At 51.6% G+C, this 19740-nt stretch overlaps 1 protein-coding gene across 10 annotated transcripts in view; it reads left to right on the top strand.

Annotated features, from left to right (window-relative positions):
• The window catches only part of NFATC2 (nuclear factor of activated T cells 2), a 160656-nt gene that overhangs the window by 85833 nt on the left and 55083 nt on the right, over positions 1–19740 (top strand). For all 10 annotated transcript variants that reach the window (XM_044927526.2, XM_044927528.2, XM_044927529.2 and 7 more), the window contains exon 6: positions 12659–12799. In XM_044927526.2, the coding sequence (XP_044783461.2) occupies positions 12659–12799 (141 nt within the window). The remainder of the gene's footprint in view (positions 1–12658; positions 12800–19740) is intronic.

The following is a 19740-nucleotide window of genomic DNA, read 5'->3' on the forward strand; positions in this document are numbered from 1 at the left end:
CCACAAGCCATCTTTGTTACACACAGTACTGTATATATGCCAATTCTACACTCCCAATTCATCCCTGATATTTTGAAAGCAGCAACAAATTCAAAACACTCTGTGGGTCAGCTGAGGACTGCACATGTCTTAGACTCATCAGAAGTAGTCTTAATCAAACACCCATGAGCAAAGGGAAAGTATGAATATTTTGTGCAGAACGCGTTGAGGAAGACTGGCCTTCAGCCAGCAAGGGGACCGGGTGGACCCGCTTTGAGAGAGAAGCTGGGACTTGGTCTCGATCGGTCCTCGGAAGAGGAGGAAGGAGGCCTGTGGTCTTTCCCCAGGCCGGTGAGTCAGGGTGGGGGTCAGGCTGGATCTGGTGGTGAGTCTGTGCTCTGATGTTAGAGAAGAGCCACCCAAAGGCAGACAACAAGGAAAAACAAGTGTTTGAAAAACATCATCTCAGAAGCCCTGGAATTCCCCTCCTCTCCCCAGCAGAGCCCGCCCTGGGCCCCCAAGTGCTGGTCACGGTGGCTGCCCCGCCCTGCTCTTGGTTTTGAACATCTCAAGATGTTTGGGGAAGGAAACTTAGGCTCTTCCTCGGTGATTGGGGGATTTTGAGAAGATAAGGTCTCCCCTTTCTGGCAGATGACTCAGTCTTCAGGATGGGGCTGTGGTTTTGCAGCAAGGTGGGGAGCCGGAGAAACCATTGACAGGAGCCCCGTCCCTCTCCATCTTTGGGTCCTTACAGTCCCTTTATCTCCTATCAGCCTGAGATTTTTAAGGATCATCAATGACTGCACGCACCTCCCCAGGGTGTTAAAAAGTGGTTTGAACTTTGAACAGAGCATTTTTTTTTCTCATAAAAATGCATTTAAGTGATTCACCTACTGTGCTTTGACAGATAAAGAAACCGAGACTTTCTTGGTAAGGTGATGCACTCGTTTTTACTTGGTCTCCAGCTTTCTAGTTCTCTGAAATACCTGCTTTGGGTTTCTGTAACACCCGCCCTTCTGGCAAGACCAAGCAGAGCTACTGGTGGACCACTTTCCCCTCTCACAGAGGGAAGACAGAATCCTCTGCCGTTTCTGTCTCCTTCTTTGCTCTGTTTTCCTGGATTGGCACCTGGCAGTTTCACCAACATTTATGGGCTAATTGGCTCCCCATTCATTTGGTTCTTAGGCATGCATACAAAATTTGTTGACAAAACAGTCCGTGACATGTATCAGCACCATGCGTCCATGCCAGTTCTCTTCAGTCGTATCTGACTCGTTCTGACCCCATGGACTGTAGCCCACCAGGCTCCTTTGTCCATGGGATTGTCCAGGCAAGATTACTGGGGTGGGTTGCCATACCCTCCTCCAGGGGATCTTCCTGATCCAGGATCCAACCCACATCGCTCACGGCCGCTGCATTGGCAGGCAGGTTCTTCACCACTGGCACCACCTGCGAAGCCCCGTATCGACACAGTATATGTACTATAAGTATTTGTTCACTAATTGATTTCATGGACACCCTTCGGGGAAGGTGAGCTGGCAAGAAAAACACTTAGTGGGCTGCTGCTGATTGGCAGGGTTAACTTACTGTCTTTGGAGGAGTCTTTACTATGGGATGTCTTAGGGATCAAGGGTGATTTCCCAGAATCTAGTGGAAAAGTCTCGAACAAGACCCTGGAGGCCACTCTTTGGAAAGCGGAGTTACTTGCTGGAAAGGCAGATCCTTCCATCTCTTTTCTGGCCAGCACGGCTGAGGCCACGTCTCACCTGTGCCCAGACAGACGCCCGTGTTGTTCCCTAGTCTCATTTCCACCTGCTCTTCAGTGCTGCCAAGGAGGTCTTTTGGGTTTCCTCCCCTCTTCGCAGCAGAGAGACTGTTTTGAACCTTCTTGGGTCTCCCAAGCTCTGGAGGCCTCCCCCACCCTCGCCAGGCAGATAACCCTCCTCGCACTCACAGGAGAACGTGGAAGAGGTCAGAAGGGAACGCCCTGCCTTGCCCAGCAGTAAGCCTCCACACGGTCGCAGCTGTGGGCAGCCTTCCCGAGTCGGGCCCCTTCACGTGGGGCAGTTCTCCTTCCCCTCGGGTTGCTCCGAGCTCTCAGCTTCAGCTGCAAGTTCCCTGTGATGGAGGAGCCCATGCTGTCCGTCCTGTGTGAGTTCCCAGGACGGGTGAAGCCAGATACCACCTCCGGGGAGCCTTCCGTCAACAGACATCGATTCTCAGGGATCCGGAGCACACAAGCCTGGAGTCAGCGTGTCGGCAGGGGTGGTCCCTTCTTGGAGGCTCTGGGGAGACTGTTCTAGGCCCCTCTCCTGGCTTCCGGTGGGGGCCAGCGGTCACCCTCGTTCCTCGGCTTGTAGACGCCTCACTGCAGTCTCTGCCGCCGTCTTCATGGGACCTCCTCTGTGCGTGCCTCTCTGACTCCTGTGAGGTCACTGTCATTGGGTGTCAGCATCCCCACTCCAGGATGACTTCGTCTGCATCCTTGTTTACATCACGGAAGGCTCTGTTTTCAAACGAGGGCGCATTCTGACTTCTGGGTGGATGGGAAGCCTTGATGGCAGCCCGGTTCAACCTGCTGCACCTGCTCAGTGGAATTTCTCGGCTTCCCTCTCCTCTCTGCTCTGCAGTTCCCAGATCCGCCGGGATCTTCCTCCAGCTCCCGGGCTTCTGCCTGCACTGTCCCCTCCGTCCAGAACACCAGTTCTCGGTCTTAGCTGCATGTTGGAATCACCTGGGAACTTGTAAGAAAAAATACGATGCCCACATCTGAATCAGAAACTCTGACTCAGTTGGTCTGCAGGGAGGTCTGGGCCTGGAGACTTTTAGAGGGGCCCAGTGATTCTGACTCGCTCCACCCCGCACCCCCATGAAGTTAGACACCCACTGCTGTGGCCCTCCCCCACCCTTCCATTACTCAGTTAACCCCTGTTTATCCAAAGCCCCTGTTTAGATGGGCCCCCATAAGGGGGAATCTTGCCCACACCCCACAGGGTTCAGGGTTCCCCTCTCTATTTGCTGACACCTAATTTACCTGTCAGTCTCTTAGTTAGGGTTAGGGACCAGTGGGGTGTCAGTCAGGGCCTGGCATACAGCAGCTGACTCTAGAATGTTTGTTGAAAAATTGTAAGCATGACGACAAGCATCCCCAGGCTGCCCGGCGGGATAGAAGGGCAGCGAGGAGACAGAGTGGATGCGCCCCGCGTCCCATGCGAGCCTCCCCGGGTTTTCTCCCTGCGGGCCAAGGGGCCTCTCTGGTCACCGCAGCGATCCCCACCAGGCCGGGCCCGCCCCGCACAGAGTGCAAGCTCCCTTGCTCATTCTCCAGGAGTTGGGGGTGTGGGTACGAGGTGTGGACTAGAAAATGGCTTTTCTCATACGCTGTTTCCAGTGTCTCTTTTGTGGCACAAATATCTCTCTCTGAGGTGTAATTCAGATGCACGAGATGGCGCAGACGTGGTGGGTTCTGACAGATGTGCATACCCTTGTGACTGCCACTTGAGCAAGATCAAGGGCATTTCCCTCCACCCCTGAAGGCTTCCTCCTCCCCCACAGCCATCGCCCCCTCCCCAGCCCCCCACGCAGGTAACCACTGTTGTGGTTTCCGTCACCTCCATGGGCTTTCCTTCTCCCAGAACTTCGTGTCACGGGCTAGTACAGCGTGGCCTCTTCTGTCTGGTCGGTTTTACTTAGCAGCATGTTTTCTGAGATCCGGTGCTGTTATTGCGTGACTTGGTGGTTCTCTCTCTCTCTTTTTTAATTGCTGAACAGTATTCAACTGTATGAATATAACAATTGTTTATTTACCACTGATAGACATTTGGGTTCTTTCCGGGGTTTGAGGATCATGCATGAGGCAGCTATGAACATTCTCCTACAAGGCCCTTGTGCACAAACGCTTTCTTTTCTTTTGGGTGAATACCCAGAAATGGAATTGCTGGGTCACGGGGGAAAGTGTATGTTTCAACGTATGTGTTTGCCAAATCATTTTACACTCCGTACCAGGGCATCTGGGAATTCCACTTGCTCTACATGCTCACCTGTACTTGGCTCTGTCGGTCTTTGGAATTACAGTCGTGCCAGTGAGTGTAAGATGGTGTCTCAGTGTGCATAACCCATCGTTTGCATCTCCCTGAAGGCTAATGTTGCTGGCCCCTAATCTGTGTGTGTATTAGTTATCATATGTCTTCTTCACTAAAGTGTTAGTTCAAAGATTTTGTTCATTTTTTTATTGGGTTACTCATATTGTTACTTTTTAAGTTTTTGACTGTGCCAAGATGCATGGCTTGCGGGATCTTAGTTCCCTGCCCAGGGATTGGACCCATGCCCCCTGCATTGGAAATGGAGTCTCAACCACTGGACAAGCGAAGTCCCTTGTATTTTCATTTCTGCACTGTCAGATTTATGTATTATGAGTATTTTCCCCCAGTCTGTAGCTTGCCTATTTATTTTCTCAATTGTGCTGTGTTGAGAGGATCAATATTTTATTTTTATGAAATCTTAATTTATTCTCTTCTTTGGGGATTACTATTCTTTACATTCCCCTAGGAAATCTCTGCCCATTTGATGATAGCAGACACACTCTCTTCAGGTTTCTTCTAAAAGTTTTTTGATTCTGGCTTTTATTAGTAGATTTAGGGATACAAACCGTCTCAGATCTATTTTTGTGTGGGGTGTGAAGTAAGGTCCAGTCCCATCATTTTCCATATGGAAATGCAATTATTTCATATGCCGTTTTCTGAAATTGAGAGCGTAGAAAACCTGCCTGTTCCTCCCTTGTCACCTCTCCCTTCCCCTCCACTTCACTCCCGAAGTCTGATGTGGGAGGTGGGTGATCGCACAGCAGCGCTTTGTGGAAATCCTTAGAATGAGGGAGACCAGACGGGCAAACTGATCGCGCTTTGCTTCATAAATCAGAGATGCTCTCTTGTCCGTCTGCTCCTGCCGAAGCCAGAATGACCCACATGATTCTTATGGGCTCCTTAATGTTATTCTTGCAATTAAAAACGTATTCTGTTGTTTCTGCTATTCAGTCGCTAAGTCACATCTGACTCTTTGTGACCCCATTAACTGCAGCATGCCAGGCCGCCCTGTCCTTCACTGTCTCCTGGAGTTTGCTCAAATTCATGTCCTTTGAGTTGGTGATGCTATTTAAGCATCTCATCCTCTGCTGCCCCCTTCTCCTTTGGGAGTATATCATGTAGTGCTAGGAACTAGGGATCCAGCAATGAACAAAACAAAGTTCTGGATATCCCGCAGGTCACATTCTAGTGGGGAAAATCCACAGTCAACAGGCTGGCAAAGACTTCAAATAGAACTGAATGTCATGATGGGCTTTGCTGGTGGCTCAGTGGTAAAGAATCTGTCTGCTAATGTGGGAGATGTGGGTTTGATCCCTGGGTTGGGAAGATCCTCTAGAGTAGGACATGGCAGCCCACTCCATTCTGCCTGGAAAATTCTGTGGACAGGAGAGCCTGGTGAGCTATAGTCCATGGGGTCACAGATTCAGACTTGAATGAGTGACTGAGCACACACACACACTTAATTATCTATGGCCGCACAGTGCGGCATGTGGGATCTTAGTTCCCCGACCAGGAATCGAACCTGCACCCCCTGCAGTGGAAGCGTGGAGTCTTAACCACTGGACCGCCGGGGAAAATTTGTTTAGCACTGTGCCTAGCACAGAGGAGATGCTCATAAATACTTGAAGACCAAAGGAAGAAAGGAGATGAGGGAGACAGGGAAGAGAAGGACAGACAACAATTATTAGTCACCCTGTGTGTCGAGCATTCTCTGTTGCTCCTGAATCCTTATGAGAACTCTAGGAACTCAGCATCCACTCCCATTTTACAGACGGGAAGACTAAAGCACAGAGAGGTCAAGCTAATTGCTTATGGTCACACCGCTAGTAAGGGGCCAAGCCAACTGTGACATCCATGTCCTGCTGAATCCCAGGACATCCAGGCTGAGCTCCATCAGGAGTGACTGATTGATTGATTAATCCTCTCATAGAAACTGGAGACCAGCTCAGCGACCCTCAGGGGGCTGTGGGCGCCCTTCCATAGCTCCATACTGCGTCGCCTCCTTCGAGGCGGTGTAGCAGCAGATCTGGGAGGACGTCAGGGCATGGAGCAGAGGGCAGGTAGGCCAGGCCGCCTCCCTGAGGTGGCTTTTAAGCAATGACCAAGGAGCCACATTTCAGAAACATCAGAAACCAACGTGATGGGAAACAGCAGCAGGCCACTGGTTAGGACTGGGGACCCGGGTTCACATCCTGCCTCTGCTGCTCACTCACTGTTTGGTCCCAGGGAAGTTACTTAGTGCTCTGTGCCTCAGTCTTCTCATCTGTAAAGTGGGGCTGGTAAGAATGTTGATATCTGTATCAGTACAGGAGAATGGCCCCAGTATCTGTCTCGTGGTATGGCTCGTCCCGCCCCCACGGCAGCTGTCCCCGACGCTCTGCAAAGCACATGTTACCTGCCTCTCTCTGCCCCTGCCAAGAGCACACAGCCCAGGTGGCAGCAGGTACGGGGGCTCAGCAAACACTTTGTTTTCGGGGAGCTGGCAGCAAGCCGCAACCCTGCTGCTCGGCAGAGCTCAGATGGTTATCTGCTATGGGTTGGCTGGGTGGCGATTACAGGAAAGCTCAGTTTTGGGGAGCCCAGGATTGGGGTGGCTTTTCTGCTGATTGATAGGATTACCTGACCCTGGGATTGTGGCCTTTTACTGAGCTCATTTTGCAGGGGTGGGGCAGGTGAAACTCCCCTTTATTGAAGAGTTGCTGTGTGCCCCCAGCTGCCATGTATGTTAACTCATTTCCATCCTCATCGTAGCCTCAGAACACTTTTTTTTTTGGCCTGATGCAGCGTCACAAAGATTTTCTCCTATGTTTCTAGTTTTTAAAAAAAATTTTATCATTAAAAAAAAATTTGGCCACACCGTGGAGCATGTGGGCTCCTGGTTCCTTGACCAGGGATCAGACCCACACCCCTGCGTTGGAAGCATGGAGTCTAACCACTGGACTGGGCCACCAGGGAAGTCCCCCAGCCTCATAGACTCATCTTAAAGACTGAGCTCGTATCTAGCGAGCTGAGGTTCAGAAGGGCTAACCGATTTGCTTGTCACATGGCTGGCAAGGGCGGAGCTAGGGGTTAAAGCCCTTGTCCAGTTCTCTGCTGGGGCTGCCTGGGTCTCACAGTGGCCAGGGAGCTCACTAGTCACGTGGGGATTCGCAGAGCCCCCGGAAGGGTCTTGGTTACTGGAGACCCGTGGGAGTATCCTTCGAGGCTCCTTGTGAGGACAGCGCTGTGGGGTCTGGAGGGGAGGTCCCAGTCCTGCAGGGCCGGGGTTTGTGTTCCATTTTCCATATGAGAAAGCAGAGACCCACTGAGGCCCAGAGCTGGAAGGTGGTCTTCAGTGCCGTGGACCCCACCCCTGTACTGTGGGTGCTCGCAGGCCCCTCCAGAGGTGAGCCCCACTCAGGGAGAATTGGGCTCCCCTGTCCCCATCTCCCGCTTCCCAGGGAAGACTCAGCAGCACCAGGGTAGGGGCCTGAGGGGCCGTCTGCCAGGCCTGCTCCCCGCCTCTCCCGGGCGAGGCCGAAGCACCGCATTCCGGGCCAGGCCAGGCTCACGGCCAAGGCCAGGGGCCCGAAGTACAGACGAGAAGGGCTGTGCGGCTGGGGGATGATCAGTGCTGGAGCCCGGGTGAGACTGACGTGGCGGGCGGGGGGCCTCCCGGTTCAGGCTGGCTGGCTGCTTTCCCACTGAGTCTTCCCCATTTTACTAAAAAGGAGTCCCTCTGGGTGGGGGAATCCCACAGTCTGGGGTCAAGCTCTGCCAGCCTGCCTGCCGTAGCTGTGAGCTCCCAGGCATGGAGCTCCTCCTCCGGGAGGCTCAGCGCCCTCAGCTCCAGAATGGGAATCGTTCCTGCTCTGTGGTCTCATGAAGTTCAGCCATAAAAATAAACAGAACTGACGCTCACAGAGCTCTGATGAGGTACCACACACTTCCCGTGCGCCAGCTCATTTAATCTGCAAACAGCCCTCTGAGGTCAGCAGTGTGTGACGCGTTCCCATTTTGTAGATGAGAAAACAGAGGCGCGGAGAGGTGAAATGACTCGCCCAAGGTTCCCCAAGCTAAGATATCAGCGAGCTGGGCTTCAGACTCAGGCGGTCACCTGTCGGCATCCCTCATTTGACCCATGACCATGAATTACCTCATTATGTGTGTGCTTTATAATGTAAAGAACAATATGTATGAGAAGTCTCTGGGATCCAAAGCACTCTCTGCTGCAGCTATAACCATTTGCAGTTGTTAACAGATGCCACCTACCCTGCGTACCTGGTCTCCCTGGCCAGCCTCTCCTCTCCCCTGCGGTTCGCCAGCATTCTTGGCCAGGCAGCCCCGTGACGGAGAATGGCAGACAGACAGACAGCAGTGTTCCCTGTCCAGGCCGACCTGGAGGACCCACCTGGGGTGAATTTCCTTCACTTAGTCTTTGCTGCCGCGGCTCGACTACCCGTCAGCCACTGTTGCTAGTGAAAGTAAACACCCATACGGGCTACACCAAGGGCACCCTGTTGATTCAGAGCTCGTAAAACCCAGGAGCCCCAAGCCACTTTATGACGTGCCAGAATCCAGGGGCAGGAGCAAAGCCTGGGGAAATCTCCCGGCTTCGAGGGCCACCGCGATGCTTCAGCAGGAGCAGAGGGGCTGGCCTCCGCCCACAGGTGAGATGTAGGCCGTGGGCTTAGCTTTAAGCTGCTGACCCGCAGCGGCTTGCTTAGACCACTCTGGGGCTTGGGGGCTTGGGGGGCTGGCCCCGCTGATGGTTGAAGAGCCAAACGGGACTTGGTGGGGGCCGTCGGGGGTGGTGGTGCAGGCCTGAGAGGCCCAGTGGGCTTGCGGGGAGCCCTGCCTCTGTGACGGTGTCACCCCAGTGAGTAGCCCTCAGAGAGGGAGAAGGAAGTGGACCCCGGGAGGGCACTTTTGGTTGCTGTTTGCCTCTCCTCAATTTCCTCTTTCAGAGGCTAATTGGGATTCGTTTGCTTTGCTTCTGGGCTCTCTGAGGGTGCAGGGCCTCCCCTGGAGGAGGTCCCCTGGTCCTCAGGTGGCCTTTTAAGTGTGGGGCTTGGCTCTCAAGCAGAGCATGTGCAACAAGTCACCTGAAAAGATTGTAAGAATGCAAATGTCCAGCCTCCTCCAAGAGACGGCGGGGCCCAGGGTTAGGGGCGTGGCCTGGGTGGCTGCATTTTTATTAAGCGCCTCCCCCAACCAGGTGACCTGGGAACCCCACTTTGAAAAATGCTGGGGCTCAGGGCCAAGACACCTGGGTTTGGGGTCGGGATCCAGCAGGAACCGCGCCGATGAGCGCGGTACTGCGTGTAAACACGCGGGCACAGTCGCAGGTATCGGTTGACACAGGGCAACCGCCCCAGGAACTGCAGCGCATCCTGTTGTTTGCTTTCCCAGCCGGGATTTATTAAATCAAATATGCTTTCTGTGAATTCTCCCATTTAACCCTCAAACAGCCTGTGGCATGCGTCTGCCGATGGCCCCGTTTTTCCGATTTGGCAAAGTGAGGTTTCGAGTCGGGAAGCCCCCTAAAGGGTCACCTGGTGGGGACTTGAGCTGAGACCGAGGACGGTCCCACGCGGCAGCCTCACCCGGGCAGGGGCTGCCCCTCCATGGAGCCGAGTTCTGAGCATGTCTGTCTGTCTGTAAAATGGTAGCATTAGGGCTGGAATGTCATGTTTGTTTTGACCCCCCAGGTGATGCTCATGTGTAGCCAGGGTTAAGCAGTACTTCTCCCCCTTGACAGCTCATAAGAGTCAGCTGGGTTCCTCGTTAAGCTGCAGAGTCTTAACAAGGTTCAGTAGGTCTGGGGTGGGGCCCAAGGTTCTACATCTCTAATATCACCTTCCACCCCCCACCCCATTCCTGGGATGCAGCCCACACTTTGAGTTGCAAGACCACAGTTCAGATAAAAGCTTACAGGAAGCAAGACTGGATTCTTGTCTGTACATTTTCTTTAGAAAAGATGGTTTTCGTTCAGGTCAGGAGAAGCAGGGGTTTCCTTGGTGGCTCAGACAAAGAATCTGCCCGCAATGCGGGAGACCTGAGTTCGACCCCTGGGTTAGGAAGATCCCCGTGGAGAAGGGAACGGCTCCCACTCCAGTATTCTTGCCTGGAGAATCCCATGGACAGAGGAGCCTGGTGGGCTACAGTCCATGGGGTTGCAAAGAGTCTGACACGACTGAGGACTAAGCATCAAGGAGAAGGGGTGGGAAATGAAGGTTTGGTCAGAGGAGGATCAGTTGGTTGCCTGAACCTATGAGGCTTTGGAGGGAGAAGCAGTGATGTTGCTCCAGGAAATGGCCAAGCTGTGTTCGCAGCAGTGCTTGGTGACTCAGAGCAGCTGGCCGGGCCAGCCTCCCGCCCGGCGCTGAGAGCTCATGGCCACGTCCAGTCCCCGGCCTGGCTGGATGCGAGCCCTTGGCCAGCTCGCCCAAGAGTGATGACTCAGGCGTTCCACCTGCAGAATGGGCGACATGGGCCTTGAGGCCGTCCCACCCATCCATCCCTGGGACCAAAAGCCCCTCCTCGCCCCCGAAACACATCCAAGGCAGATCCGAAAAGCCGGGACCTGCTCTTCTAGGCGGTGTGACTGCTGTTTTCACTGCTAATAAATCTCCGTTGATGGCAGCTCAATTAGGAAGTCACACAAAACTCCTCTATTGAAAGAAAGGATTAATAACCCAGCCCATGTGGGAGAAATTAGCAGCTCCTGCCAAGAGGCCTTTTTAATATGTGCCCATAACTGGGAGCCCCTTAGAACCACACTGGCTGGCTGGGCCCTGGGAACAGAGAGCCTGGGCTGAGCCTGGGATGGGGAGATACTGGCCGGGAGGTCGCTGAGAGTCCTGGGCTGTGTTTTCGATGTACAGCGTCTGGGAGTGTCTTATCCACAGCAGACTCCTTAAAGGTTGCCGCGTGCACGGTTGCCGCTGAAGGCATGGGTTTCAACGTGGCTCCAGGGCAGAAGGGACAGGGTGCTGGACCTGGAGGCCCAGGCCGGCCGGGAGGGCAGGGTTAGGCCCGCACCTAGGGCCTCACGCGGCTGCGTCCATGGCTCCCGGAGGGGGCGGTCTGCCGGCCCCTGGCACAGAGAGGGCTGGCCCTCTGCCCAGTCCTCGGGCTCTGGGAAGGATGCCAGGAGCTCAGGCTGACTCACCCAGGGGGCGGGCCGGCCTCCACAGCCCACGCTGCCAAGGCAAGGCCCAGGGGATGGTCCCTTGTGTCGGCCGGACCTGTTTCCCACCCTGCCCAGGGCAGGCATCTGGAGAGGGTCTTCACTCTTTCCTGCAGCCCACCCTCCAGAAGAACTGGCTGAATGGAGGGGCTAAAGGACGGGGCTCTGGAGCTGGGCAGGCCAGCTCTTAGGGCTCAGGTCAAATCTCAGCATCACCATAGCTGACTTTTAGGCTTCCGTTTTCTCCCCGAAGGCATATAATTTCATTATACTTCTTTCCTTAGAAGGTTTTGGTGAGCATTCAAGTATATCATTGTAGTTAAACAGTCAGCCTGGCCCATTACTCACTGCAGATACAGATGAGGATATTGAGATAAATATGTGTCAAGATATATTGAGATACATCTGTATCCACACCTGTCTCCATCCATCCATCCATCCCTACATCCTTCTTAAGCACCCCCTGCTAAGTCCTGGGCCCTGGGCCCAGCCCTGGGCTCACAGCATACGTAAAGCGATGCTCCTCTCTTCTGGGCTTATGTTCTCGCGGGGAAGAGATGAAATGCGGAGGAACCAAGAACGCTACAGGTAGCGTTTCTGAAGGTGGAAAGCTCTCTGGGGATGAACTAAGCAGGATGGAGCAGGATAAAGAGGTGGGGGGGGGGCACCGCCAGACAGATGGACAGGTGGTCGTGCTGTGTTAGCTGTGAGGGGCAGGGTGCAAGGGTGGGGCACGGAAGCCTCTCTGAGGAGGAGACATCTGTGTAGAAACCTGCCAGAAGTGAGGAAGGCAGCCGTGCTGGCAAGCAGGGAGGAGCCTTCCAGAGAGGAGGGCTTGAAAGTGCAAGCATTCAAAGATGGCAGTGTGCGGTGTGTGTTTCAGAGATGGTGAGAACATTCTAGAAGTGTGATTGGAGGGGAGCGAGCGAGGGGGAGTGCTAGAAAATGTGGTCAGAGATGGGATGGGGGCGAATGAGTTCAGAGGCCAAGGCATCTACACTCAGGAATTGGGTCCTCGAGTTTGCGTGTGTGAGCCCTTTGTGTGTGGCTGCCGTCAAGCACAGGAGAAGAGCGTGCACTCTAGCAAAGGAAGCCTCTTACAAAAAGGTGGATTTGCTTATCCTTTTATTAAAAAAAAATCAAATTCGTATTCTCCTCTCCTTCCTAAAAGGAGAACAGGCATCAGTCTCTTGAGTCATGAAAATGAAACTTGTTGTTAGGAGAAAATTAGCCCCAAAGACTTCAGGCAAGTTGACAAGAACATAACATTTGCAGAGTCGCTGGTTGCCAGGGGTGAGGGTTCCGCGCTTGCAGTGACAACAAGTGACAGAGGTGGGCAGAGTGCGTCGTGTCCCGTGAAATCTCGGGACGGTTCCGAGTGGGTGTCTCCCGTCATCACAGCGACGTCTTTTTCTCTCGCCCACAGCCCAGCGGTCCGCCCACGAGCTGCCCATGGTGGAAAGGCAAGACATCGACAGCTGCCTGGTGTACGGCGGCCAGCAGATGATTCTCACGGGACAGAACTTCACGGCCGAGTCCAAAGTTGTGTTTACCGAGAAGACCACAGGTCAGAGCGCCTTCCGAGCGCCATACGAAAGTGACCATCTTTTCTTCTTAATTTGGGGGGTTAGATCCCATTGTGTAGCGTTTTTCTTACTCACTCGGGGAAATTTCCTTGTGTCCAGTGACCTTGATATCGACATGGTCCACAGCTGCGTGAATGTCCTATGGTGTATTTTAACTCATCCTGGCTGGTTTGGTTGGATGAGAAGGCTTTTCCCACCCCCAACTCTTTTTTTTTTAATTATATTTTATACATAAGGAGACACCTTTTTTTTTTTTCTTTCAGATTTTAGACTTATCAAACAGGGAATAGTAAGAGCACAATGATTAATCATACATGCTTGACATCATACCTCCAGGCCCTGGATATCCTGGGTTCACATCCTGCCTTTGCTACTTGATTGCCCTGTGATCTTAGACAAATTACCTGACTTTTCTGTGCCTCTGTTTCTTTATGAATAGAATGATTATAACAAGAGTTATTACCCCATAGGGCTGTCACGTGGGCTAAACGAGTTAACACATGTCAAGTAATTATGACACCACCAGGTATACTGTAAGTCAGTAAACACTGGCAGCTTATATTTTTATTGTAACTAATACCGCAGTTTATCTGGCTGTGCTTGTAGGACTAATTAATTAGTCTTCTTACACATGAAACTGCACGAGTATCTTTTTTGTTTATGTTGGGTTTATTCCCATGTGGGATTTTGGGTAGTCATTTTGAGAGCTTTAAATACATATTGCTTTGTAGAATTCAAATTACCTTCCGGAAACTTACAAATTGGAAACTTCCACCAATACTGGGCCAGTCGTGGTTTCAACCCATCCCGGAAATGCCCTGTTTTTTAATTTAAAAAATTGTACTGAATTAGTACTTGATTTTTGTACACCTTTGCTATGAGAGGCTTAATGGACATGTGTATCCTTTCTTAATATGGGCCATCTGTGAATGTGTTTACCAATGAGGACGTGTTAAAAAGACCATGGTCTGAAGTAGGAAAAATATCAGGTTATATAATTGGCTTGATAGTTATGGGTGCTAGGTTGAGCTTTTTTTTTTTTTTCCTATGGACATGATTTCAGGTCAGATCAGAGGCGAGTTGATGTCTGTCTGTCTGCTGCCCTGAGGATGGCCCTGAAAGGGGCCGTCACTGACAGGGGGGCTGCTTCCCACATTCACACAGAGCCTGCTCTTGGGATGGGCTGGCCTCGTGTCCAGGGTGTGAGAACTGCTTCCTCACATCTTGGAAGCACGGCAGAAGGCAGATGATTTGAAAGAGGCTTGCCAACGCCGCTGCAATAGAAAAGTGATGTGAAGTGGGGCTCACGTCAGGCCCTGCGGGTGTGAGGGGCTGTGATGGTGTCGTGAGGAGGAGCGCGGACGTGTAGGTGGGTGTGATGCGTCTGTCCTGTGGTGGCCAATCCTTTATTGAACCGTCCTTCTCTATTGGGCTTGAGGCTGCTTCCAACTTTGTGCTGTTCTAAGTGAGTGAACTCCGGGAGCTGGCGATGGACAGCGAGGCCTGGCGTGCTGCGATTCATGGGGTCGCAAAGAGGCAGACGACTGAGCAACTGAACTGAACTGAAGTGACTCCGTGACACGCCTCCTGTTCGTGCCTTTGGTCAGCTAGGCAAGGGCTCACGAGCTCCAGCCGGACGGCTTGCATTCAAAGCCCAGTCCTCCTCCTTCCTAGCTGGGGGACCTTGGGCAAGCTGCTTAGCCTCTCTGGGCAGCAGTTTCCTTCTCTGTGTAACGAGGATGGTGACAGTCATACCTTATAGGGTGGTCATGAGGTTAAGAGTTGTAAATGCTCGGTTCACTTGTCCCTCGGAGTCTGCAGTGGATCGGTGCCAGGACCCTGATAGATACCAGACTTGGAGCGTGCACAAGTCGCTTGTGTACGGTGGTGGAGCACTTGGTAGAACCTGTGTACTTCCTCTCATGTACTTTAAATCGCTCTAGATTACTGAGAAGACTTAGTACTAGGTAAACGCTATGTTAATAGTTGCCAGTGAGTGGCATGTTCAAGTTCTGCTTTTTGGAACGTTCTTAAATTGTTTTTTGTTTTGAGTATTTTTGTCTGTGGTTGGTTGAATCCATGGATGTGGATCCTACGGATACAGAGAGCCAGCTGCTTATAGCAAGTGCTCAGTGTGCATTAACTCATGCCGTTTCTTACTGTTCCTTCCTAAGGTTGAGGCTGACATGTGCTGTCTTGGGTTTCAAGGCGTTGCGCATCCTGACACATTTTGGAGGAGGCTTTATTTTTCAGGCGGTGAAACAGTGTACAGTATTCTCAATGGCAAGAAGTTACTGGGCTCTCATGAGACAGAGAGCAGACCTATGTGGCTGGAGTAGAGGCTGGTTATCACCAGGAAGTGTTCTGATGAGCAGAGCCCAGAGAAGTCTCCTGATGCCAGGTAGAGACACAGCCTTGACTTAGTCTGTACGTGAGTAAGGTGATAGTGCATCGTGGTGGGAATCGTGGTGGGTTCTCGAGCAGGAAAGTGGCATGAAATGTAAATAACCAAGTTAGCATTAGCCTCCTCAGCTTGGATGGGTCTCTAGGACCAGGAAATCATCCTGCTGGTCTTGTGCTGACTTCCACAAGAAGTGTGTGGCTTCAAGGCACCTTACTGGCAGAGCGGAAAATGCTGAGAATACATAGGCATCTTGTTCTTCGTGTCCAGGTGAGCAGTCTCCTTGGGGGGCTGCTGGAAGTATGGAGGGATGGCTTGCAGACCAGATGCTACCAAGTTCCTTGTGGAGCGAGGAGCCAGACAGCTTTCAACTGTCCTGGGAGTGCACGCACTTGTGAGGCTACTCAAGGGCCTCAGATAGGTATTTGCTGGATGGAAGGATGGAAGGCAGGCAGACATTTACTCTCCAGCTTTCCTTCTCTTGGTTTCAGAAGAAATTTGTTTACCGCTTGAAGGGAGAAAAACCCAGAGTCTCTTTCAGCTTTGAAAAGCTGCATGTTAATAAGAGGAATCATGAAGTTTCCTCTCTGTGGGCGTGCATTGTCTCATCTGACAGACAGGCAGGTGGCTAAGCCTGGAGAAGCTGGGGAACTCGCCTGCAGATAGTATCCAGCATCATCTTGTTATTCAGCTTCCCTGGACCTCCGTTTTCCGTCAATGAGTTAACAGTTTTCCCTCCCAGAGTTAAACGCGTCGGCAAGCAGTGGGCACTCAGTGCGTCAGGAGTGTCCCTTGTTATTTTTACGGTCTCCCCAGCATTTTCCTTGTTCAGGCCATAGGTCACTTATTGGACACATACTGCCGCAGGCATAGGCCTCGTGGGCAAACTTTGGGAGGCTTGTCAGCTGCAGTGGTTACCGGCATAGCTGTGAGGTCAGACGGCCTGAGTTCGAATCTGTGATCTGCATCTGGTGGCTTTGCCATCCTGGGTAAGTCATTTCACCTAAGTCAGCATTTCCTCTTTTGTGAAATACAGATGACTTACTTCACTTGAGAGACGGGAAAGTTAAATGAGAGGATACAGGTTACGCTCTTTGCATGGAGCTTGGCATTTTAGGCTCTAATGTTAGCATCTTGCATAGATGCTTGTTAAATGTTAGTGGTTGTTATTATATTTAGACGGTGGAAGGACAAGGCTGAGCATGATTTTATCTCATGGAACCAGGAGACACTGAAAAACAAGAACGAGGAATAATGAACTAGGTGCCAGGCCTTATTCGGAGCCCTTGGTAGGTATTAATATTAACAATCTGATTCCTCGTGAGAGCTCTAGAAGATAGCTACTATTCTTTTTTTTTTTTTTCCCCTTTTTTGCTGAGAAACCGAGCACAGAGATGTTAAATGACTGGTAAAGATCACACAGCTGGTGAATGGCAGTGCTGAGCTGGCCCCTAGGAAGCCTGATCGTTAGCTAGTCTTGCTTGGTCATTAGCTGTTCTACTCTGAAAAAGGTCAGAACCAGGGGAGCCTGCCTGAAGGTCCTTTAGCTGCTCTGAGACACTGACTTGAACCGTTCCGTGGTGAGACAGCCTCTTGAAGTCTGCAGTGGGTCACTGAGGGCAGGAGGGTCCTTTAGGACTGTCCCATGTCTGATCAAAAAGACTCTGGGGTGGATGCGGTCCCTGGACCGATGCCAGCAGACAGGCTGGGGTGTGCGAGGTGCCCCCGGGCCCTGAGGAGTGGAGGGCTTCCCTGGAGGGATGTCTGGCCCCCAGAGGCTCCGACAGGTTGTGGGGTGCCCTTGTATTCTCAGGGAGCTGCTCCTGCTCTTTTGACCCCAAGCACTTGCCACCCAGCCCGGGACCGCCTTCTGCAGGGGGAATCCCTGTTGCTCAACTTCTTTTTTCCAAAACGGCTCCCCGTTCCCATCTCCATGGACAGTTTGGCCAGCTGGGCCGCTGCGGGGTGGGGCGGAGTGGAACAGTTGAAGTTTTCCAAGGAAGGGGAACCCCAGCTGGTTCTCACATTAAGGAAAGGTGACAGCCTCCTGGGCTAATCTTAGCCCCCACGTTGGGTCATCGGCACCACCAACTCCAGCATGCTTTTTATAGCTGTCGACTGAAATGGAATTGGCAGTTTCCACTCCAGCAGGATGACAAATTGGAGGATGGTGGAAAAACAGTAGGAGAAGGGGAGCGTGGTGTTTCTTAAGTTAGAAAAGCTCGGTGTTTTGGAAAGTGGCATCTTATTTATAGCAGCAGTAATAATAATGATTATTATATTGTTTTTATTACTATTTTTAATGATTTGCAGGACTTCTAGGGGCCCGTGTGAGCTGGCCCTGGCCCATCTCTCCGATTTCGGCCCTTTGGGCTTGCCCCCTTGTTCCTTGGGCCTTAGCTATATTGTCTTCACTCTGTCCTCAGACACCCCACTCTCCTTTCCATCAGAGGAGCTTTGCTTTTGCTGTTTCCTGATGGCTTGCATCATCCCATTTCTACAAAGCTCAACTCAGAGGTGACGTCCTTAAGGTGCCCCTCCTTGACCATCTGCTCCGAAGGTGCTTGACCTCCCTCCTTGCCCTGCCCTGCCTCCTCTGAAGTTCTTAGCTCTATGAGAATCACCTTTTTTAAAAAACCATTTATTTATTAATATTTTGGCTGCACCAGGTCTTATGAGATCTTTAACCTTTGATGTGGCATCTGAGATCCTTATTTACAGCATGTGGGATCTAGTTCCCCGAGCAGGGATTGAACTCTTCATTGGCACTGCAGGGTCCTAGCCCCCGGACCACCAGGGAAGTCCTATCTACTGGAGAGATCGTGTCTATTTTTGTTGTTGTTGTTGTTCATTTATTATCTAGTCTCACATATAGAGTTCCTTGAGGACTGGAACGTGGCATTTGCTGCTGTGTCTGCAGCATCTGGAACGACCTTGGCACTTAGTAGGTGTTTGTGGTGGTGGTTTAGTTGCTAAGCAGGTGTTTATACATATTGCTGAGTGAATGTATTTAATCGTCACACCAGCCTGGAGAGGCAGGCAGCATTACTCCCATCTTACAGATGAGGTCACTGAGGCTCACAGAGGTCAAGCCATGGGCCCCAAGTCAGCTCCCAGCTGGTGACAGAGCCGGAATCCTGGGGAACATTTATCAACCCTAGAGGGATCTCGCAAGTCACATCCAAGAGGACAAAGAGGAGCCCCACAGAACGATCTGGAGCTTTCCTATTGACCATTTTCAGTAATTGCTGAAAAGCCTTTCTATATTCTCTGAAATTTAAGAAATGTGTAACCTCCGCAGGCAAAGTTCACCCTGGGAAGTCCAGGCTGTTCCTGACTTCAGCTGGTAACCCTGGCCCCCGGCCACCCAGGCCTCAGGCGGAGTCGGGGGTCCCAGCAAAACATTGCAAAACAGGAAAAAATCTAAGGACACAAAAATAAAAGTGATGTGGCAGCGGAAACGGGGTTGCCATGGCTCCGAGCGACTCGCCGCGCCTGGGTGGGATCCAATGTTTTGGAAGGTTCCTCCACATGACACAGGGTTTTGGAATTTTTCAGCTGGTAAATCTTTCTTAATTCAGCCCCCCCACCTCCCCCTGGCTCCAGCCAAGTAGCTCCCTGGCCCTCTGTGTCCCGCGGGGGCGTAGGTTGGAAATGTGCCTGTGTCGGATTACTCAGCTTTGAAACTTAAATTGTTTGAAGAGAACTTGTGTTTTGTTTTGCTGGATGGTTTCTTGGACCAGTCTGATGGCAGAGGCTCCTATCACCTGTTGAGAGGGCAAATTGATTTTTTAGAAAGAAGGCGTGGGTGGTGGAATTGGAATTCCCTCTTTCCCACTGAGTCATCACATCCTAATGTGAGTCATTTTATGACTTGGAGGTTCCCAAAGGTTGTATTTTGAGCTTTGTTTAATAAATATAAATGCATATGCTTAAAATAAAAATTTTTTGCTAAATTAAGTACTTTTCCATGGATTCGTCCCCTGGAAACATTGGAACTCACTTAGAGAAGACACCTCCTCTTCCCACCTGTTTTTCTCCATGGGTTTGGCTTCACCCCATCTGGTGTCTTCTGAAACAATTGACTTGGTCTGGAAGTCTCTCTGCCTTGGACTTGCCTCTGGGAAAGGTCAGCCTTCAAGCTGGGCTTGACCATGACTAAGGCTCTGTAGACCTTTGCCCTTGGTGACTCATGTCCGTGGTGTCACAGGTCCCTTGGGCCAGAGCCCACCACTTATACACAGCTGGCTGGGGCTTTGAGCGTTCCCCCAACAACAGAAGTCAGATCACGGCTCAGGAGCCCACCCCAACCCCCAGAGATAGAGAAAATGGTCTTCTTTTCAGAGGGCTGTTTGCCTGAACTCCAGTCCTCTTGTGTGCAAGAACAGACTTTGAAGGATCCTGCTATTTCAGTGTCTTAAAAAGAGGACATGAGTTTTCTGATTAACATGGGCCCTGGTGTTTTCAGCATCAGGAATTGTTCTTGGTGCCAACAGACTTTCTGTAATTTGCAATTAGCAG

Source organism: Bubalus bubalis, chromosome 14 (assembly GCF_019923935.1).
Source record: "Bubalus bubalis isolate 160015118507 breed Murrah chromosome 14, NDDB_SH_1, whole genome shotgun sequence".
Lineage (NCBI taxonomy): Eukaryota > Metazoa > Chordata > Mammalia > Artiodactyla > Bovidae > Bubalus > Bubalus bubalis.